At 37.6% G+C, this 22,500-nt stretch overlaps 1 protein-coding gene across 2 annotated transcripts in view; it reads left to right on the top strand.

Annotated features, from left to right (window-relative positions):
• The first annotated feature begins 395 nt into the window (after positions 1-395).
• Positions 396-22,500, top strand: part of cep57 (centrosomal protein 57) — a 31,517-nt gene continuing 9,412 nt past the window's right edge. Inside the window, exons 1-8 of one of the 2 annotated variants that reach the window (XM_079823819.1) lie at positions 396-534; positions 3,001-3,130; positions 3,696-3,845; positions 4,994-5,115; positions 10,279-10,455; positions 11,228-11,323; positions 21,926-21,994; positions 22,091-22,293. In XM_079823819.1, the coding sequence (XP_079679945.1) occupies positions 496-534; positions 3,001-3,130; positions 3,696-3,845; positions 4,994-5,115; positions 10,279-10,455; positions 11,228-11,323; positions 21,926-21,994; positions 22,091-22,293 (986 nt within the window). In that variant the 5' untranslated portion in view covers positions 396-495. The remainder of the gene's footprint in view (positions 535-3,000; positions 3,131-3,695; positions 3,846-4,993; positions 5,116-10,278; positions 10,456-11,227; positions 11,324-21,925; positions 21,995-22,090; positions 22,294-22,500) is intronic. The other variant, XM_079823820.1, reaches the window with a different exon arrangement.

Genomic DNA, 22,500 nt, shown 5'->3' with positions numbered 1-22,500 from the left:
TTTCTATGATATTACAAGACATTATGTTTTATTTTGGCATTTACTCATGCGAGATAGATCATATGAACAGTTTACGACTACTTTTTAAATTAGATACTCGACCAGACGACAAATATCTGTGAAAACTGAGTCTGAGGAAACCCAGAGATGGACGTCGTCTCTTCTGGTACAGCAAATTACGCTCTATAAAACATATTTTATACACAATGTGCAATTAAACTGATTTAAAAATATATGTTGACGAGTATCACATTCTTTCAAAAACAGATTTAGTTACACATGACTTTTAATTGTTATAATTCACGTCCCGTGACTTTTATTAATAATTCCGCAGACCGGAAGTTGTCATCGCTGCCTTCACAGCCTCTGCAGGGCGCGCTTGTGTTTTGTTTCCTGTTTCCACAGCCAACACAAATTCACAACAAACAGAGATAAAACTCATAAAGCGTGAATGTACTTTAATTAAATATGATAAAGGATTAAATTCACATTTGAATGGACATGGACTCGAAACCCTCCGCGAGGCGAGAGAAGGTAAAAACAACATTACAGCTGCAACATTCACACACGAAACAGCTTTAAAGTTAATATACACGCACATAATCTATTGAAACTAACAGAGGTGGACAAAGTACACAACTCCATTACTTGAGTGAAAGTAAAAGTACTGCTAGTCAAATATTACTCTGTTACAAGTGAAAGTTGTTAAAAACTATTTTTACTTAAGTAAAAGTACAGAAGTACTTGCTTTTAAAAGTACTTAAGTATCAAAAGTACATTTCCTTTTTTATGTCAATGCATTATTTTATTATTGTTGCATTGTTATATAAATGCACGCTATGCCATGGTGGTTTAAGCCAGTCTGTGATGCTCCATCCGACATGCTAGCATACGACTACCTTGAACTCATTTAAATACTTAAAAGTTACAAAACTTTTTACAAAGCTGCTGTCCCTTTAAGGTAGAATGCACAAATCCTACACACTGATACACATCCGATATTCCCCCAACTGTTTACGTTCACTTAAGACATAATCAACTTTGTTTACGTGAATACTTTCCAAAATGAAAATTGACATTTTGTGTGTAGGCCTATTGGTCTGTTTAAGTGCGAAAAACCCCCAAAAGAAAGCTCTATTCAGTGCTCGTGCTCTGGCATCTCAGAGGCACAAAAACCAGACTGAACTGAGCTCGTTCATCATGCTTTCTCAGATTCATCCATATGTCTATGCTTCTCTTTCTCCCAGACATTTACATTTTGCACAAAAAAAAAAACACTTTTAAAGAAGAAGAAAAAATCATCCACTGACTTGCAAAGCTGCTACAGAAACGACTTTTGCCTTCGAGGACCCTGATAGAAATGTAGTGGAGTAAAAAGTACGATATTTGTCTTTCAAATGTAGTGAAGTTAAAGTAAAAGTTTCCCTAAAAAATAATACTTCAGTAAAGTACAGATACTCAAAAAGTGTACTTAAGTACAGTACTCAAGTAAATGTACTTCGTTACTGTCCACCTCTGGAAACTAACACAATCAAACGGTATGAAACAGTGAATTATGTAATATAAAAAAACTGTAAATAATATTACTTAATAATACTCTTTCTGTTGATGCTGTTTTTGATCATTTCTGCAGTTTAAAACAAAACATTGAGATAAATATTACCATTTTAAAGAAGTAAAATGTTTTTTTTTTGCAATATCATTCTAATAAGTCAACACACCCAAATCATATCAACATATGTCATTTACCGGTGTTGGGCAAGTTACTGAAAATTAGTTACAGTTACTAGTTACTTCTTTTAAAAGTAATTTAATTACTTTACCAATTACTGTATATCAAAAGTAATTAGTTACTAGGGAAAGTAACTTTTAAGTCTGCTTTTTAAATGTAAATATGAACAGTACTGACCAGTCAAACACAATAATTTTTAGACCTCACATTCCAGAATGACGAAACTTAGTGCATTTACTAGTTGCCATATCAACATTATTTAGAGAAAAAAAAGCGCCAAAATTAAAAAATCTCTGGAAGATATTACTGAACATTTATTTAACCATAGCAAAAGTAAATGTCTCAGTTAAGTTTAGTTTTCATCTCTGTTTTCATTTGCTCAGTTTCATAGCCGTGAACTCTGTTAAATGTGCATATAGCGCGGGAATTGAAGATCGGATTATATTCGTTTTGTGGAGAGGCGTAAGGCAAGACAACCTGAGTGTTTTTATTTAGATTTTTTTAGATTGTGTAGCCCGTTTCGTTTGCGAGCGCCTACGCCTAACCTCAACTTATACAAAATAACTTTTTACTGTGGTAGTAGTTTAAAGTAGTAGTAAGTGTTTGATATCTATGGGTTTTATTATAGTTAAGACGAGTCCAGTGTTGATTAAAGCGTTGGGTTAACTCACTGTCAGCTGCTTGGTCATCACTTTAAAAAAACAAAAACTTTAATTTAACAAAAAAAAAATGCTCCAAACATTTTTCTAAATTAACTTGATAAAGAAAGGAAACGAAATATAGCTACTTTGACATTAAAAACAAAACTGAACTGTTTTAATGGCTACAATGTGTAATAGTGAGGATAAAAAACACAGGCCTAGATCTGAGCTTCGTCTGCAAGAGTTCATTTTCACAAAAGAGATTAACGAACTCATTTAAAGTTCAGGAATTGTAATTGCGTTACTTGATTTAAAAAAAATATTTAGTTACTTGCGCGTTACCGCTAAAAGTAGTGGAATTACAGTAACGCCTCACTCCCAACACTGGTCATGTATAATAAACTGTACACAGGCTTATATTTAAAGTTATTTCATAGCTAACTTTTTTATTATTATTCTGGTAATTATTGTATCCATAAACAACAGTTTTCCGGCTCACTTCCTGCTCTCGTGCTGTTTGTTGAGTATTAACTACTCATGATAAAATGAAAAGGTGTGATCGTTTTTTGCTCTTTAATGATGAAAGTGTGTGTGTGTGTGTGTGTGTGTGTGTGTGTGTGTGTGTAGGGTGTGGCGATGTCTGATAGTCCGTCTCTGCCCTCGTATGCCGAGTATCCCACTGGACGTCCCTTCATCAACACACACCAACCCTACAGACACAGAGCCGGGAGAGCCTTTCCTGAGAGCAGCAGCGCAGGTACACACACACACACACACTCACACACACACTCACACACTCACACACACACACACACACACACACACACACACACACACACACACACACACACACACACACACACACACACACACACACACACACACACACACACACACACACACACACACACACACACACACACACACACACACACACACACACACACTCACTCACTCACTCACTCACACACTCACTCACACACTGTACTGAGAGCTGAAGGAGTGAATCATTCATGAGCGCGGGTGATGTCATCAGTGTGTGTGAACTCTCAGGTGTCATCATCGCGAGTGTGTGTGTGTGTGAGAGAGAGAGTGTGTGTGTGTGAGTGTGTGTGTGTGTGTGTGTGTGTGTGTGTGTGTGTGCACTGGATGAATGTATTGAGTTTCCAGCATGAGCTGATCCTGAGGGTGAGCGGCTCCTCCTGCTGGAGAGTCTCAGCTCTCTCACATTCACAATAACAGAGTCAAACCATGAACATGTGAAGCAGATGAAGACGTGTGTGTGTGTGTGTGTGTGTGTGTGTGTGTGTGTGTGTGTGCAGCCATTCTCTCAGCGCTGCAGAACCTGCAGGAGAAGATCCGTCAGCTGGAGCTGGAGCGGTGTGACGCCCGACAGAAGCTCCAGACCATCCCCAGGGAACACACACACACACACTCCGCGGAGAGACCAGCCGAGCCACACACCAACACCGGTGCGTCCACACACACACACACACACACACACACACACACACACACTCCGCGGAGAGACCAGCCGAGCCACACACCAACACCGGTGCGTCCACACACACACACACACACACACACACACACTCCGCGGAGAGACCAGCCGAGCCACACACCAACACCGGTGCGTCCACACACACACACTCACACACACACACTCACACACACACTCCGCGGAGAGACCGGCCGAGCCACACACCAACACCGGTGCGTCCACACACACACACACACACACACACACACTCCGCGGAGAGAGATCGGTCGAGCCACACACCAACACCGGTGCGTCCACACACACACACACACACACACACACACACACACACACACACACACACACACACACACACACACACACACACACACACACACACACATGTTTGTTTTTGTGAAATGTGAGGACATTCCATAGGCGTAATGGTTTTTATACCGTACAAACCGTATTTTCTATCCCCTTACACTGACCCTAAACCTACCCATCACACACACACACACACACACACACACACACACACACACACACACACACACACACACACACACACACACACTGCCCCTGCCCCTAAACCTACCCCTCACACACACACACACACACACACACACACACACACACACACACACACACACACACACACACACACACACACACACACACACACTGCCCCTGCCCCTAAACCTACCCCTCACACACACACACACACACACACACACACACACACACACACACACACACACACACACTGCCCCTGCCCCTAAACCTAGCCCTCACAGGAGACTGTGCAGTTCACTTTCTGTGAAAAAAAACTTGTTCTGTGTGATTTATTAGCATTTTGAAAAGTGAGGACATGGGGAACGTCCTCATATTTCACCCTCTTTTTGTAATACCCATGTCATTATACACATTTGTGTCCTGATATTTCACAAAAACATGCCCACACACACACACACACTCACACACACACACACCTGGGGCCAGGAGCGCTCCTCTAATGAATGCTGATCGAGTGTGTGTGTGTGTGTGTGTGTGTGTGTGTGTGTGTGTGTGTGTGTGTGTGTGTGTGTGTGTGTGTGTGTGTGTGTGTGTGTGTGTGTGTGTGTGTGTGTGTGTGTGTAGGTCTGCTCTCTCAGCTGACTGCGGCTGAGACCCGATGCTCGAGGTTGGAGAGACAGCTGGAGCTCATGAGAAAGGCCGTGCGAAACACAGAGTCCGACAGAACCGCTGTGCTGAGGCAACAGGTGCGTCACACACACACACACACACACACACACACACACTCACACACACACACACACACACACACACACACACACACTCACACTCACACTCAAGAGATTCAAGATTCAAGATTCAAGAGTTTTATTTGTCACATACACAGTTATATACACAATATACAACTGGCAGTGAAATGTAAACAGGTCCGCTCCATGGACAGTGCAAATAACAGTTACAAGAAATTAAATAGAAATAGAATAAAATTAGAATAAAAAGTATTAACATAAGTAGAATTATAAATAAATCAAGTAAAAGATAAAAATAGGAAATAAGATAAAAATAAAAATATAAAAAATATGTGGATGATAAGTGAGATAAACTGTAGACTTAAAAATAAGTGGTTAACATAAAATATATAATATGTATATATAAAGAAGTATAATGTGCAAGGTTTATTACAGGTTGTTACGCAGTAACAATAGGGACGTAAAGTGCAGTGCAATGGCAGTATGTGGATGTTAATGTTTAAACTGGATGTTTATGTGTGTGCGGGGGTGAAGTGAGTCACGTGACTGAGTTCAGGAGTCTGATGGCCTGGGGGAAGAAACTCCTCCTGAGTCTTTCAGTCTTTGCCATCAGGCTACGGAAGCGCTTACCAGATGGCAGCAGGGTGAAGTGAGAGTTTGCAGGGTGATTAATGTCTCTGATGATTTTAGTAGCTCTACCTCTGCAGCGTTTGGTGAAGATGTCCTGCAGAGACGGGAGAGCTGAGCCTGAGATGCGCTCGGATAAGCGCACCACTCTTTGCAGGGCTTTGCAGTCGTGACTGGTGCTGTTCCCGTACCACGCTGTGATGCACTGAGTCAGGACACTTTCTATCGCCCCTCGATAGAAAGTTTTCAGGATGGCTGGTGAAACCCTGAATTTCCTCAGCTGGCGCAGGTGGTACAGTCTTTGCCTGGCTTTTTTCACCTGTGTCTGGATGTGTGTAGTCCAGGTCAGATCCTCGGAGATGTTCACACCCAGGTATTTGAAGCTGCTCACTCTCTCTACCGGTGTCCCGCTGATCATGAGAGGGGAGTATGACCGATGCTGTCTCTTCCTGAAGTCCACAATCAGTTCTTTGGTCTTGTTAACATTCAGAGAGAGACAGTTGTCCTGGCACCATGATGTCAGTTGCTCCACTTCGTCCAAGTATGCCGTCTCATTGTTGTTGGAGATGAGACCCAGGACAACAGTATCATCAGCAAACTTGATGATCGAGGTGGAGCTGTGTACTCACAGCTGTGTACTCACACTCACACTCACACACACACACACACACACACACACACTCACACTCACACTCACACTCACACTCACACTCACACACACACACACACACACACACACACACACACACACACACACACACACACACACACACTCACACTCACACACACACACACACACACACACACACACACACACACTCACACTCACACTCACACTCACACTCACACTCACACACACACACACACACACACACACACACACACACACACACACACACACACACACACACACACTCACACACACTCTCTCACACACACACACACACACACACACTAGGGATGTTAACCGATGACCGTTTGACCGATGGTTGACCGTGTCAACGTTAACCGATCAAAGTTGTCGATTAAAAAAAAAAAAAAAAGTGATCTCTAAATTAGGCTATTATAGACAGTGGACTAAACGCTCCTACAGTTCGCCATCTACTTCCAAAATATTTTTGTGTGAAGTGAACAAATCCCTCACTCAATTTTTCATAACTCGCCTGTTTGTACTTAATAAACCAATAAAAACATGTGGCGCGAGGTCGCAGCGTTTGGGTTTGCGGTTAGAGCAGGGCAGCAACAGTATGAAGCGTGTAGTGTGTGGGACCATTTCACCAAGAAGAACGACACAGATGGAAGTTGCAGAATTGTAAATTTTAACTTTTACGCATTCTGAAGGTTTTATCCATTGGTTTTATCGTGTTTCAGTCTATTAGACAACATTCCGCATAAGATGGGCTCACATTTGGAAATATATTACATCTACATTTCAGTGGTAACACATAAGCTGTTGATCATCATCTTTCTTTATTATTGTTAGCACTGCCTCCAACTAAAGCGGCGTCTCTTCAGAGCTGTCATTTTCTTAAAGGGTTAATTCACCCAAAACTGTAAATTGTGTCATTAATGACTGTCCCTCATGTGGTTGGACACCCGTCAGACCTCCGTTCATCTTCAGACACAAATGAAGATATTTTAGTGTAAAGCTGATGCTGAGAAAGGCTTCAGATAGGCCTCCATTGGCATTCAGTACATTTACACTCACAAGACCCATAAAAGGCACTAAAAACACCGTTACAAAGTCCATCTCACCACAGTGACTCTACAATAATTTTACGATGCGACGACAATAGTTTTTGTGCGCAAAAAAAAATCTAAATAACGCCTTTATCCAGCTTGTTCTTGTCTTCCGTGTGTGTCTCCACGACGCATGCGTGAGAATATGAGCAGATCCGGCGTTCGGACACACGACCCAGAAGAGATTTGTTCACAAGCAGAGGAAGACGCGCGGTATACCGGTACTGGAAAAATACCGGTATATATTTGATTTCAAACGGTACGATATCATGATTTTGCTCATTTCGGTATATGCTGCTGTTCCGAAGTTCACCGCTAGGTGGCAGCGCGCTACCCAAACTGACGTGAAACCGGCAAATGTGGTGCCATAGAGGAACAAGATAAATACAGCAGTTGAATCTCACTCAACACGCACAAAACTCATTAATAAAGAGAGGATTAGACGTGAAAGTTGGAATTACTTTGCTTATAAAACTGCTGAAGAACCATCAAACCTTGCCAAGCATCGTCACTTCATTCCTGACTTGTAAGACATTAAGAGATCGACAGGTGAGGGCATCATTCTAACCATCTAATTTAGACAGTTTTCTTTTAACACTGATTAACGCACATACATAAGATCGTATCGTTTAAATATAAAGAAATCTCCAGCGTTCGTTTCAACCAGTGACGTTTAGACCTCATAATATCTGCACGCACACTATTACACTATTTACATCCGCGAAAGACATAACCAACTGTGTTTATGACGACTCACTAAAGATTGACATTTTTCACATAATTTTGTGTGTATTTGACTGAGGAAAAACCACTTAATTTGGAATGCGCGAGCTCTTTAGGCTTGTGTGTATGTGTGTGTGTGTGTGGGTGTGTGTGTGTGTGTTTGTTGTTGGCATGAGCGCAAAGAAAACTCTCTCTTAAAGAGCTCTCATCCCATATGTATTACGAAATGCTATAAAATCGCTTGCATGTTCAGATTGGCGAGGTTTAAGAAGATGTGGGCAGTGATTTCCGTCAGCTGTCCTGAAACGGAAGCGAAAGTGTTGAATCTGAGCGCGCAGATGCTTTTATCGTGCAGGTGCGATGTCTTCTGAAGACAGAAGCAATGGAGACGCGCAGTAATGCTGAAATTACTTACAAAAAAGTTTCCAAATGACTGATTGATGTGATCATCTTTGTTGATTAATTTAATAATAAACATTTGCGGTAATTTCCCGCTTCATAAACCCAAAACTTGCAAGAGTGAGTAAAATTATGCGCAATACCCGCATCAAAATTCATACTCTGTATGGTATCGATTTAATATCGGTTGCCCCAATTTTTTTTTTTAAAGTGGCCCAGCAATAGATGAACATCCTGTGTTATAAACAGTGACATGTAAGACTAGTCTTGCATATTTAGTTCACCCGAAAATGAGCCAATAGTATTTGCACATTGTCTCTTGACTTCACGGAGTAAGGATATGACATTAATATTAGCCACGGAAGAGGTGCAGATTTTGCAATCAATGCTGGCATACAGACAATAGAGACACATAATTATACATTTTGACTATTACTTATTCCAGGGGGTTTCAAACCTGTCAAACATATATTCTCTCACCTTGCAAGTGTCTCTGCCAGTAGATTATTTTGTGAACTATCTCTTGGAATGGCTTATTTGCAACAGATAGTGTAGACCTGAGTGTGCCAACATTATACGTTTTTATAATTTTGAAGTTGAATAAAAAAAAAAAACTTGTTCAAAAGTCACGTAACACAGTCTCATAGCCAGTGTTGGGGAAAGTTACTTTGAAAAGTAATGCATTACAATATTGCGTTACTCCCTTAAAAAGTAATTAATTGAGTTACTTAGTTACTTTTTAAGAAAAGTAATGCGTTACGTTACTTTTGCGTTACTTTTTCTCACCTGGGCTGGGCTTGTTTTTGTTTTGTTTTTTATAACAAAAAAACAGTTATATTTTTTTTTGCAAAGGTAAAGACCTCTTCATACCAAAATGTAAATAATGCGCCCCAGGCTGAGGTAGAGATGCAGATTCCCTCATGAACACTAGAGGGCGCAGGAGAAACAAGTTTGACCAATAAAAACAAAAAATCTAGTAATTTTCATCATCAAAGGTCAGCAGCAAGACTTTGGTCAATTAAATATAACGGTAGATTATGCATAAAAATAGTTGTTTTATTTAACATTTAATTATTGGAGGTTTGCATAGTATTCTGCATTTGACTGATTTTCTTCATTTTGAGGAGGACAGAATCTTTAATAAATAATAATAAATCTTTATTTTCTATAGCGCCTTTAAATGTACATCTCAAAGCGCTTTACAGAAACAGACAAAACATAGTACACAAAAGTAGAAATAAGCAACAAACAAAAAAAATTTGATTAAAAAGAAATTTATTGTGCAAGTGAGATAAATAAATGCTCACATTTAGTCTAGAACTACAATAACCATCATGTTCACACACACACACACACACACACACACACACACACACACACACACACACACACACACACACACACACACACACACACACACACACACACACACACACACACACACACACACACACACACACGCCTCTGCACTAACTCTCAACATGAGCTGTCAGTCAAACTAATGTGAAAAAGTAACTCAGATATTTTGTTTTTGAAAAGTAATGCGTTACTTTACTAGTTACTTGGAAAAAGTAATATTATTACGTTACTCAAGTTACTTGTAATGCGTTCCCCCAACACTGCATCTGTCCCACTGGAGTGTGTGTGTGTGTGTGTGTGTGTGTTGTGCAGGTGTCTCTGGAGCGTGTGGATCAGGCTGATGTCCGGCTGAAGCTGGATCTGCTGGAGCAGGAGTACCACAGACTGACGGAGACTCAGAGCTCAGCCCAGAGGAAGATCCACCAGCTGGAGAGGAAACTGCAGGAGGAAGAGCATCAGAGGAAGCTGGTGCAGGAGAAAGCGGCTCAGGTGAGTGTGTGTGTGTGTGTGTGTGATGCTCAGGTGAGTGTGTGTGTGTGTGATGCTCAGGTGAGTGTGTGTGTGTGTGTGTGATGCTCAGGTGAGTGTGTGTAGTATCATCTGCCATCATAACACTGTGAGTGTGTGTGTGTGTGTGTGTGTGTGTGTGTTGCTCAGGTGAGTGTGTGTAGTATCATCTGCCATCATAACACTGTGTGTGTGTGAGTGTGTGTGTGTGTGTGTGTGTGTGTGTGTGTGTGTGTGTGTGTGTGTGTGTGTGTGTGATGCTCAAGTGTGTGTGTGTGTGTGTGTGATGCTCAGGTGAGTGTGTGTAGTATCATCTGCCATCATAACACTGTGTGTGTGTGAGTGTGTGTGTGTGTGTGTGTGTGTGTGTGTTGCTCAGGTGAGTGTGTGTAGTATCATCTGCCATCATAACACTGTGTGTGTGTGAGTGTGTGTGTGTGTGTGTGTGTGTGTGTGTGTGTGTGTGATGCTCAAGTGTGTGTGTGTGTGTGTGTGATGCTCAGGTGAGTGTGTGTAGTATCATCTGCCATCATAACACTGTGAGTGTGTGTGTGTGTGTGATGCTCAGGTGAGTGTGTGTAGTATCATCTGCCATCATAACACTGTGTGTGTGTGAGTGTGTGTGTGTGTGTGTGTGGGTGTGTGATGCTCAAGTGAGTGTGTGTGTGTGTGTGTGTGATGCTCAGGTGAGTGTGTGTAGTATCATCTCTCATCATAACACTGTGTGTGTTAATCATGCCATCTCTGCTCTCAGTTACAGACGGGTCTAGAAGCCAATCGGCTGCTCATTGAGGCGGTTTCTCCTCGTCCTCATAAACCCAGTAGAGTCAAACAGAAGACAAGCTCAACGGTAAACGAGTGCAGGATCACTTTCCTCCACTTCAGCAGCTCTTACACACACCAGACATCCGTCTCCATATTCCACAAAGGGTTTCACTGAGGGGTTTGATCATACATCATTCGGCTGGTTTTGTAGAACATTTTATTTCTAAATTTCTATTTCTAAATTTATTTTTTTCTGTCTGTTCAAAGTATTTCGAACACTCTGGAATACCCTACAATAGTCAGAAATACCCTGAAATACTTCAGCACACTCTGAAATACCATTAAATACTCTGAAATACTTCAGCACACTCTGAAATACCATTAAATACTCTGAAATACTTCAGCACACTCTGAAATACCATTAAATACTCTGAAATACTTCAGCACACTCTAAAATACCATTAAATACTCTGAAATACCATTAAATACTCTGAAATACCATTAAATACTCTGAAATACTTCAGCACACTCTAAAATACCATTAAATACTCTGAAATACCATTAAATACTCTGAAATACCATTAAATACTCTGAAAAACTTCAGCACACTCTGAAATACCATTAAATACTCTGAAATACTTCAGCACACTCTAAAATACCATTAAATACTCTGAAATACCATTAAATACTCTGAAATACCATTAAATACTCTGAAATACTTCAGCACACTCTAAAATACCATTAAATACTCTGAAATACTTCAACACACTCTGAAATACCATTAAATACTCTGAAATACTTCAGCACACTCTGAAATACCATTAAATACTCTGAAATACCATTAAATACTCTGAAATACTTCAACACACTCTGAAATACCATTAAATACTCTGAAATACTTCAGCACACTCTGAAATACCATTAAATACTCTGAAATACTTCAGCACACTCTGAAATACCATTAAATACTTTGAAATACTTCAGCACACTCTGAAATACCATTAAATACTCTGAAATACTTCAGCACACTCTGAAATACCATTAAATACTCTGAAATACCATTAAATACTCTGAAAAACTTCAGCACACTCTAAAATACCATTAAATACTTTGAAATACTTCAGCACACTCTGAAATACCATTAAATACTCTGAAATACCATTAAATACTCTGAAATACTTCAACACACTCTGAAATACCATTAAATACTCTGAAATACTTCAGCACACTCTGAAATACCATTAAATACTCTGAAATACCATTAAATACTCTGAAATACTTCAACACACTCTGAAATACCATTAAATACTCTGAAATACTTCAGAACACTCTGAAATACCATTAAATACTCTGAAATACTTCAGCACACTCTGAAATACCATTAAATACTCTGAAATACTTCAACACACTCTGAAATACCATTAAATACTCTGAAATACTTCAGCACACTCTGAAATACCATTAAATACTCTGAAATACCATTAAATACTCTGAAATACTTCAGCACACTCTGAAATACCATTAAATACTCTGAAATACCATTAAATACTCTGAAATACTTCAGCACACTCTGAAATACCATTAAATACTCTGAAATACCATTAAATACTCTGAAATACTTCAGCACACTCTGAAATACCATGAAATACTTCAGCACACTCTGAAATACCATTAAATACTCTGAAAAACTTCAGCACACTCTAAAATACCATTAAATACTTTGAAATACTCCAAAATATGCTGAAATACTCAAAAATTGTCAGAAATACCCTAAAATACTCTAAAATACTTCAAAATACTCCAACATACTCCGAAATAGACAGAGATACTCTGAAATACGGCAACATACTCTGAAATAGACCAATATACTCTGACACACCCTGAAATATTCACAAATACTCCTACATACTCCAAAATAGACCAGAATACTTCAAAATAGACCAGAATACTTCAAAATACAAAATACTGAAATACCATTAAATATTCTGACATACTCCGAAATATGCTGAAATAATCAGAAATACCCCGAAATATGCTGAAATAGTCAGAAATACCCCTGAAAATACTCTTGAAATACTTCAAAATACTCCATCATACTCTGAAATACCCTAAAATACTCTGAAATACTTCAACACACTCTGAAATACCATTAAATACTCTGAAATACTTCAGAATACTCTGAAATACCATTAAATACTCTGAAATACTTCAAAATACTCCAACACACTCTGAAATACCATTAAATACTCTGAAATACTTCAAAATACTCTGAAATACCATTAAATACTCTGAAATACCCTAAAATACTCTGAAATACTTCAACACACTCTGAAATACCATTAAATACTCTGAAATACTTCAGCACACTCTGAAATACCATTAAATACTCTGAAATACTTCAACACACTCTGAAATACCATTAAATACTCTGAAATACAATTAAATACTCTGAAATACTTCAGAACACTCTGAAATACCATTAAATACTCTGAAATACTTCAGCACACTCTGAAATACCATTAAATACTCTGAAATACTTCAACACACTCTGAAATACCATTAAATACTCTGAAATACTTCAACACACTCTGAAATACCATTAAATACTCTGAAATACTTCAGCACACTCTGAAATACCATTAAATACTCTGAAATACCATTAAATACTCTGAAATACTTCAACACACTCTGAAATACCATTAAATACTCTGAAATACCATTAAATACTCGGAAATACTTCAGCACACTCTGAAATACCATTAAATACTCTGAAATACCATTAAATACTCTGAAATACTTCAGCACACTCTGAAATACCATGAAATACTTCAGCACACTCTGAAATACCATTAAATACTCTGAAAAACTTCAGCACACTCTAAAATACCATTAAATACTTTGAAATACTCCAAAATATGCTGAAATACTCAAAAATTGTCAGAAATACCCTAAAATACTCTAAAATACTTCAAAATACTCCAACATACTCCGAAATAGACAGAGATACTCTGAAATACGGCAACATACTCTGAAATAGACCAATATACTCTGACACACCCTGAAATATTCACAAATACTCCTACATACTCCAAAATAGACCAGAATACTTCAAAATAGACCAGAATACTTCAAAATACAAAATACTGAAATACCATTAAATATTCTGACATACTCCGAAATATGCTGAAATAATCAGAAATACCCCGAAATATGCTGAAATAGTCAGAAATACCCCGAAATATGCTGAAATAGTCAGAAATACCCCTGAAAATACTCTTGAAATACTTCAAAATACTCCATCATACTCTGAAATACCCTAAAATACTCTGAAATACTTCAACACACTCTGAAATACCATTAAATACTCTGAAATACTTCAACACACTCTGAAATACCATTAAATACTCTGAAATACCCTAAAATACTCTGAAATACTTCAGAATACTCTGAAATAACATTAAATACTCTGAAATACTTCAAAATACTCCAACACACTCTGAAATACCATTAAATACTCTGAAATACTTCAAAATACTCTGAAATACCATTAAATACTCTGAAATACCCTAAAATACTCTGAAATACTTCAACACACTCTGAAATACCATTAAATACTCTGAAATACTTCAGCACACTCTGAAATACCATTAAATACTCTGAAATACTTCAACACACTCTGAAATACCATTAAATACTCTGAAATACCATTAAATACTCTGAAATACTTCAGCACACTCTGAAATACCATTAAATACTCTGAAATACTTCAACACACTCTGAAATACCATTATATACTCTGAAATACTTCAGCACACTCTGAAATACCATTATATACTCTGAAATACTTCAGCACACTCTGAAATACCATTAAATACTCTGAAATACTTCAGCACACTCTGAAATACCATTAAATACTTTGAAATACTTCAGCACACTCTGAAATACCATTAAATACTCTGAAATACTTCAACACACTCTGAAATACCATTATATACTCTGAAATACTTCAGCACACTCTGAAATACCATTATATACTCTGAAATACTTCAGCACACTCTGAAATACCATTAAATACTCTGAAATACTTCAGCACACTCTGAAATACCATTAAATACTTTGAAATACTTCAGCACACTCTGAAATACCATTAAATACTCTGAAATACCATTAAATACTCTGAAATACCATTAAATACTCTGAAAAACTTCAGCACACTCTAAAATACCATTAAATACTTTGAAATACTTCAGCACACTCTGAAATACCATTAAATACTCTGAAATACCATTAAATACTCTGAAATACTTCAACACACTCTGAAATACCATTAAATACTCTGAAATACTTCAGCACACTCTGAAATACCATTAAATACTCTGAAATACCATTAAATACTCTGAAATACTTCAACACACTCTGAAATACCATTAAATACTCTGAAATACTTCAGAACACTCTGAAATACCATTAAATACTCTGAAATACTTCAGCACACTCTGAAATACCATTAAATACTCTGAAATACCATTAAATACTCTGAAATACTTCAGCACACTCTGAAATACCATTAAATACTCTGAAATACCATTAAATACTCTGAAATACTTCAGCACACTCTGAAATACCATTAAATACTCTGAAATACTTCAGCACACTCTGAAATACCATTAAATACTCTGAAAAACTTCAGCACACTCTAAAATACCATTAAATACTTTGAAATACTCCAAAATATGCTGAAATACTCAAAAATTGTCAGAAATACCCTAAAATACTCTAAAATACTTCAAAATACTCCAACATACTCCGAAATAGACAGAGATACTCTGAAATACGGCAACATACTCTGAAATAGACCAATATACTCTGACACACCCTGAAATATTCACAAATACTCCTACATACTCCAAAATAGACCAGAATACTTCAAAATAGACCAGAATACTTCAAAATACAAAATACTGAAATACCATTAAATATTCTGACATACTCCGAAATATGCTGAAATAATCAGAAATACCCCGAAATATGCTGAAATAGTCAGAAATACCCCTGAAAATACTCTTGAAATACTTCAAAATACTCCATCATACTCTGAAATACCCTAAAATACTCTGAAATACTTCAACACACTCTGAAATACCATTAAATACTCTGAAATACTTCAACACACTCTGAAATACCATTAAATACTCTGAAATACCCTAAAATACTCTGAAATACTTCAGAATACTCTGAAATACCATTAAATACTCTGAAATACTTCAAAATACTCCAACACACTCTGAAATACCATTAAATACTCTGAAATACTTCAAAATACTCTGAAATACCATTAAATACTCTGAAATACCCTAAAATACTCTGAAATACTTCAACACACTCTGAAATACCATTAAATACTCTGAAATACTTCAGCACACTCTGAAATACCATTAAATACTCTGAAATACTTCAACACACTCTGAAATACCATTAAATACTCTGAAATACTTCAGCACACTCTGAAATACCATTAAATACTCTGAAATACTTCAACACACTCTGAAATACCATTAAATACTCTGAAATACTTCAGCACACTCTGAAATACCATTAAATACTCTGAAATACTTCAGCACACTCTGAAATACCATTAAATACTCTGAAATACTTCAGCACACTCTGAAATACCATTAAATACTCTGAAATACTTCAGCACACTCTGAAATACCATTAAATACTCTGAAATACTTCAGCACACTCTGAAATACCATTAAATACTCTGAAATACTTCAGCACACTCTGAAATACCATTAAATACTCTGAAATACCCTAAAATACTCTGAAATATTTCAGCACACTCTGAAATACCATTAAATACTCTGAAATACTTCAGCACACTCTGAAATACCATTAAATACTCTGAAATACTTCAACACACTCTGAAATACCATTAAATACTCTGAAATACTTCAGCACACTCTGAAATACCATTAAATACTCTGAAATACTTCAGCACACTCTGAAATACTTCAGCACACTCTGAAATACCATTAAATACTCTGAAATACCCTAAAATACTCTGAAATACTTCAACACACTCTGAAATACCATTAAATACTCTGAAATACTTCAGCACACTCTGAAATACCATTAAATACTCTGAAATACTTCAACACACTCTGAAATACCATTAAATACTCTGAAATACTTCAGCACACTCTGAAATACCATTAAATACTCTGAAATACTTCAGCACACTCTGAAATACCATTAAATACTCTGAAATACTTCAGCACACTCTGAAATACTTCAGCACACTCTGAAATACCATTAAATACTCTGAAATACTTCAGCACACTCTGAAATACTTCAGCACACTCTGAAATACCATTAAATACTCTGAAATACCATTAAATACTCTGAAATACCCTAAAATACTCTGAAATACTTCAACACACTCTGAAATACCATTAAATACTCTGAAATACTTCAGCACACTCTGAAATACCATTAAATACTCTGAAATACCATTAAATACTCTGAAATACTTCAGCACACTCTGAAATACCATTAAATACTCTGAAATACTTCAGCACACTCTGAAATACCATTAAATACTCTGGAAAACTTCAGCACACACTAAAATACCATTAAATACTTTGAAATACTCCAAAATATGCTGAAATACTCAAAAATGGTCAGAAATACCCTAAAATACTCTAAAATACTTCAAAATACTCCAACATACTCCGAAATAGGCAAGGCAAGGCAAGGCAAGGCAAGGCAAGTTTATTTGTATAGCACATTTCATACACAGTGGCAATTCAAAGTGCTTTACACAGAAATGAAATAACAATATTACAGTTATAATAGGAATTTAAAGAAATAAAAAATAAAGAAAATATTGAAAGATAAAAATAAAGAGTATAATTAAAAATAAAAATAAAAACAGGGTTAAATTTAAGCATATAAATTAAAATGCAAGCAGTTCGGACAAAGCACGTACAGTGGCACAGCTCATTCAGTAAATGCACAGCTGAACAGATGTGTTTTGAGTCTGGATTTGAAAGTGGCTACTGTTGGAGCACATCTGATCTGTTCAGGAAGCTGGTTCCAGCTGCGGCTGGCATAATAGCTAAAAGCAGACTCTCCTTGCTTTGAGTGAACCCTTGGTATTTCTAATTGACTTGATCCTGATGATCTGAGTGATCTGTTGGGTTTGTATTTAATCAGCATATCTGCAATGTATTGAGGTCCTAGGTCATTGAGTGATTTATATACAAGTAATAGCACTTTAAAATCGATCCTAAATGTAACTGGAAGCCAGTGTAAAGATCTGAGGACTGGTGTGATATGGTCATATTTTCTGGTTCTGCTCAGGATCCTGGCAGCAGCATTCTGTATGAGCTGCAGCTGTCTAATGGTCTTTTTGGGAAGGCCGGTGAGGAGACCATTACAATAGTCCACCCTGCTGGTGATAAAAGCATGAACGAGTTTCTCTAAGTCTTGCCTGGAAACAAAGCATCTAATTCTTGATATATTTTTGAGATGATAGTAAGCGGATTTAGTTATTGCTTTGACATGACTATTGAAACTCAGGTCTGACTCCAAAATCACACCAAGATTCCTGACTTGATTTTTTGATTTCAGGCCTTTAGCCTCAAGATATGCATTCACCTTGAGAATTTCATCTTTGTTTCCAAATGTAGTAATTTCAGTTTTGTCTTTGTTTAACTGAAGAAAGTTTTGGCACATCCAACTGTTAACTTCATCAATGCATTTACATAGAGAGTCAATGGGGCTGTAGTCATTTGGTGATAGGGCTAAGTAGATCTGGGTGTCGTCAGCATAGCTGTGGTAAGCCATTTTGTTATTTTCCATTATTTGGCTCAGTGGCAGCATATACAGGTTGAATAGGAGTGGAGCAAGACTAGACCCTTGTGGGACTCCGCATGTCATGGATGTCCACTCAGACTTATGGTCACCTATACTCACATAATAACCTCTCCCTTCTAAGTATGACCTGAACCATTTGAGGACCATTCCAGAAAGCCCAACCCAATTTTCTAGCCTGTCAAGAAGTATTTTGTGGTCAACAGTGTCGAATGCAGCACTGAGGTCCAGTAGTACCAGAATTGATGTTTTGCCTGTATCTGTATTGAGGCGAATATCATTTATTATCTTAATGAGGGCCGTCTCTGTGCTGTGATGCGGTCGGAAACCAGATTGAAAATTGTCAAAGTATCCGTTTGAGCTTAAGAATTTGTTCAGCTGACTGAAAACAACTTTTTCAATGATCTTGCCTATGAAGGGGAGATTTGAGATTGGTCTGTAGTTGCTCAATATGGAGTTATCCAGATTTCTCTTTTTCAGGAGAGGCTTTACTACTGCGGTTTTAAGGGAGTTTGGAAAAGTCCCAGAAAGGAGTGAGGCGTTTACCACTTCTAGGAGATCTGCTTCTAAACAGTTAAACACACTTTTGAAAAAAGAAGTGGGGAGTGTGTCAAGGGCGCAGGTTGATGTTTTAAGGTGCTGTACTGTTTCTTCTAAAATTTTACCATCAATTGCTTCGAAATCAGTCATAGTAAATAGACAGAGATACTCTGAAATACGGCAACATACTCTGAAATAGACCAATATACTCTGACACACCCTGAAATATTCACAAATACTCCTACATACTCCAAAAAAGACCAGAATACTTCAAAATAGACCAGAATACTTCAAAATACAAAATACTGAAATACCATTAAATATTCTGACATACTCCGAAATATGCTGAAATAATCAGAAATACCCCGAAATATGCTGAAATAGTCAGAAATACCCCTGAAAATACTCTTGAAATACTTCAAAATACTCCATCATACTCTGAAATACCCTAAAATACTCTGAAATACTTCAACACACTCTGAAATACCATTAAATACTCTGAAATACTTCAACACACTCTGAAATACCATTAAATACTCTGAAATACCATTAAATACTCTGAAATACTTCAACACACTCTGAAATACCATTAAATACTCTGAAATACTTCAACACACTCTGAAATACCATTAAATACTGGGGGCAAAATACATGGGGACACTAAATTTTTCAACTAAACATCGAAATACATCTAAATAATAAACTAAATTAACCATTTAAACTAAATTACTGATCAAATTATTAATCTAAAGCCCACACTGTCACTGTATGATACTTGAAATTTTTCCAGAATGGCTATACAGCTGAATAAAATTATGCTGCATTATTTTCCTGTTTAACACTGTAAAGCTGCTTTGAAACAATCTACATTGTTAAAAGCGCTATATAAATAAAGTTGACTAAATACTCTGAAATACCCTAAAACACTCTGAAATACTTCAGAATACTCCAACACACTCTGAAATACCATTAAATACTCTGAAATACTTCAAAATACTCCAACACACTCTGAAATACCATTAAATACTCTGAAATACTTCAAAATACTCTGAAATACCCTAAAATACTCTGAAATACTTCAGAATACTCCAACACACTCTGAAATACCATTAAATACTCTGAAATACTTCAAAATACTCCAACACACTCTGAAATACCATTAAATACTCTGAAATACTTCAAAATACTCTGAAATACCCTAAAATACTCTGAAATACTTCAACACACTCTGAAATACCATTAAATACTCTGAAATACTTCAGAATATTCCAACACACTCTGAAATACTCAGAAATATCATGAAATACCAGTCTGACTATCACCAGACCAAGCTCACTTTAAGATTGGTCAACGGGCGACGACCCATCGCTTCTCTATCTGTCATCGTGTTAAACCCGCCAATAGCGCGCCAGGTGGATAAGCCAGTCTGTGATTGGTTCCCGCAAAAGTGTAACAGAAGCAGTAGATATGAATGTACCAGACTGAGTTGCAGGGCGAAATCAATTCGCCGGCAGATCAGGCTTGGTTTACCCCGTCTATGACATACCCTGAAATACTCAGACATACTCATCATACTCTGAACATACTCATCATACTCATCATACTCATCATACTCATCATACTCATCATACTCATCATACTCATCATACTCATCATACTCATCATACTCATCATACTCAGACATACTCATCATACTCATCATACTCAGACATACTCATCATACTCATCATACTCATCATACTCATCATACTCATCATACTCATCATACTCAGACATACTCATCATACTCTGAACATACTCATCATACTCATCATACTCATCATACTCATCATACTCATCATACTCAGACATACTCATCATACTCATCATACTCAGACATACTCATCATACTCATCATACTCATCATACTCATCATACTCATCATACTCAGACATACTCATCATACTCATCATACTCATCATACTCATCATACTCATCATACTCATCATACTCAGACATACGCATCATACTCATCATACTCATCATACTCATCATACTCATCATACTCATCATACTCATCATACTCATCATACTCATCATACTCATCATACTCATCATACTCATCATACTCCGAACATACAATCAAATACTCAGAAATAGTCCGAAATACACAGAAAAAGTAAACTGTGAAATATTTTAAGATGTCGTGTGTGTGTGAATCTGCTCTGAGAGCGTGTGTATTATGAAGCGCAGTATGAAATGAGTTTGACGGATGGCTGTGTTTCTGCAGAAGCATCCGCTCCGCCCGCAGCCGCACTACAGACTGAGTCTGGGGGACGTGCCGTTTGTCACCGGGACGGTAACCAATCACACACTCTCATCACGGTTTGGAGATTCCTCATGTTTCCTCATGTCCTCAGGGCGTAATGCAGCGTGTGTGTGTGTGTGTGTTCAGTCCACAGGCTCCAGTCACTCAGTGCGGGCGAATGTCCAGCGCGTCCTCCATCTGATGAAGCAGCATCATCCTCAGCTGTGTAATGAGCGTGTGCTGGGACACGCCCCCTCCTCCAGTAGCTCCTCCTCCTCCTCCTCCTCCTCCAATGAGGAGCTGGCCGAGCTGCTGCTGACGCTTCAGGATGAGTTCGGCCACATGAGCTTGTGAGGATCAGTCTTCTCTCCTGATATTGTTCACACACAACTCTAAATATTACATTGAAATTAAATATTCAAAAACATACTTTCAGTTAGTTGGCAAGGCAACGTTAATAATTTCATTTAGATCAACTGGAAGGACTAACATTACTCAAACTCAAACTAAAAGAATAATACAAATGTAGATACAAATAACTAAACATATGAACATCA

This window comes from Gobio gobio, assembly GCF_949357685.1.
Source record: "Gobio gobio genome assembly, chromosome: 8".
Taxonomy (NCBI): Eukaryota; Metazoa; Chordata; class Actinopteri; order Cypriniformes; family Gobionidae; genus Gobio; species Gobio gobio.
Note: the sequence above shows the minus strand (reverse complement) of the source record. Positions and strands in the feature narration are given on the sequence as shown.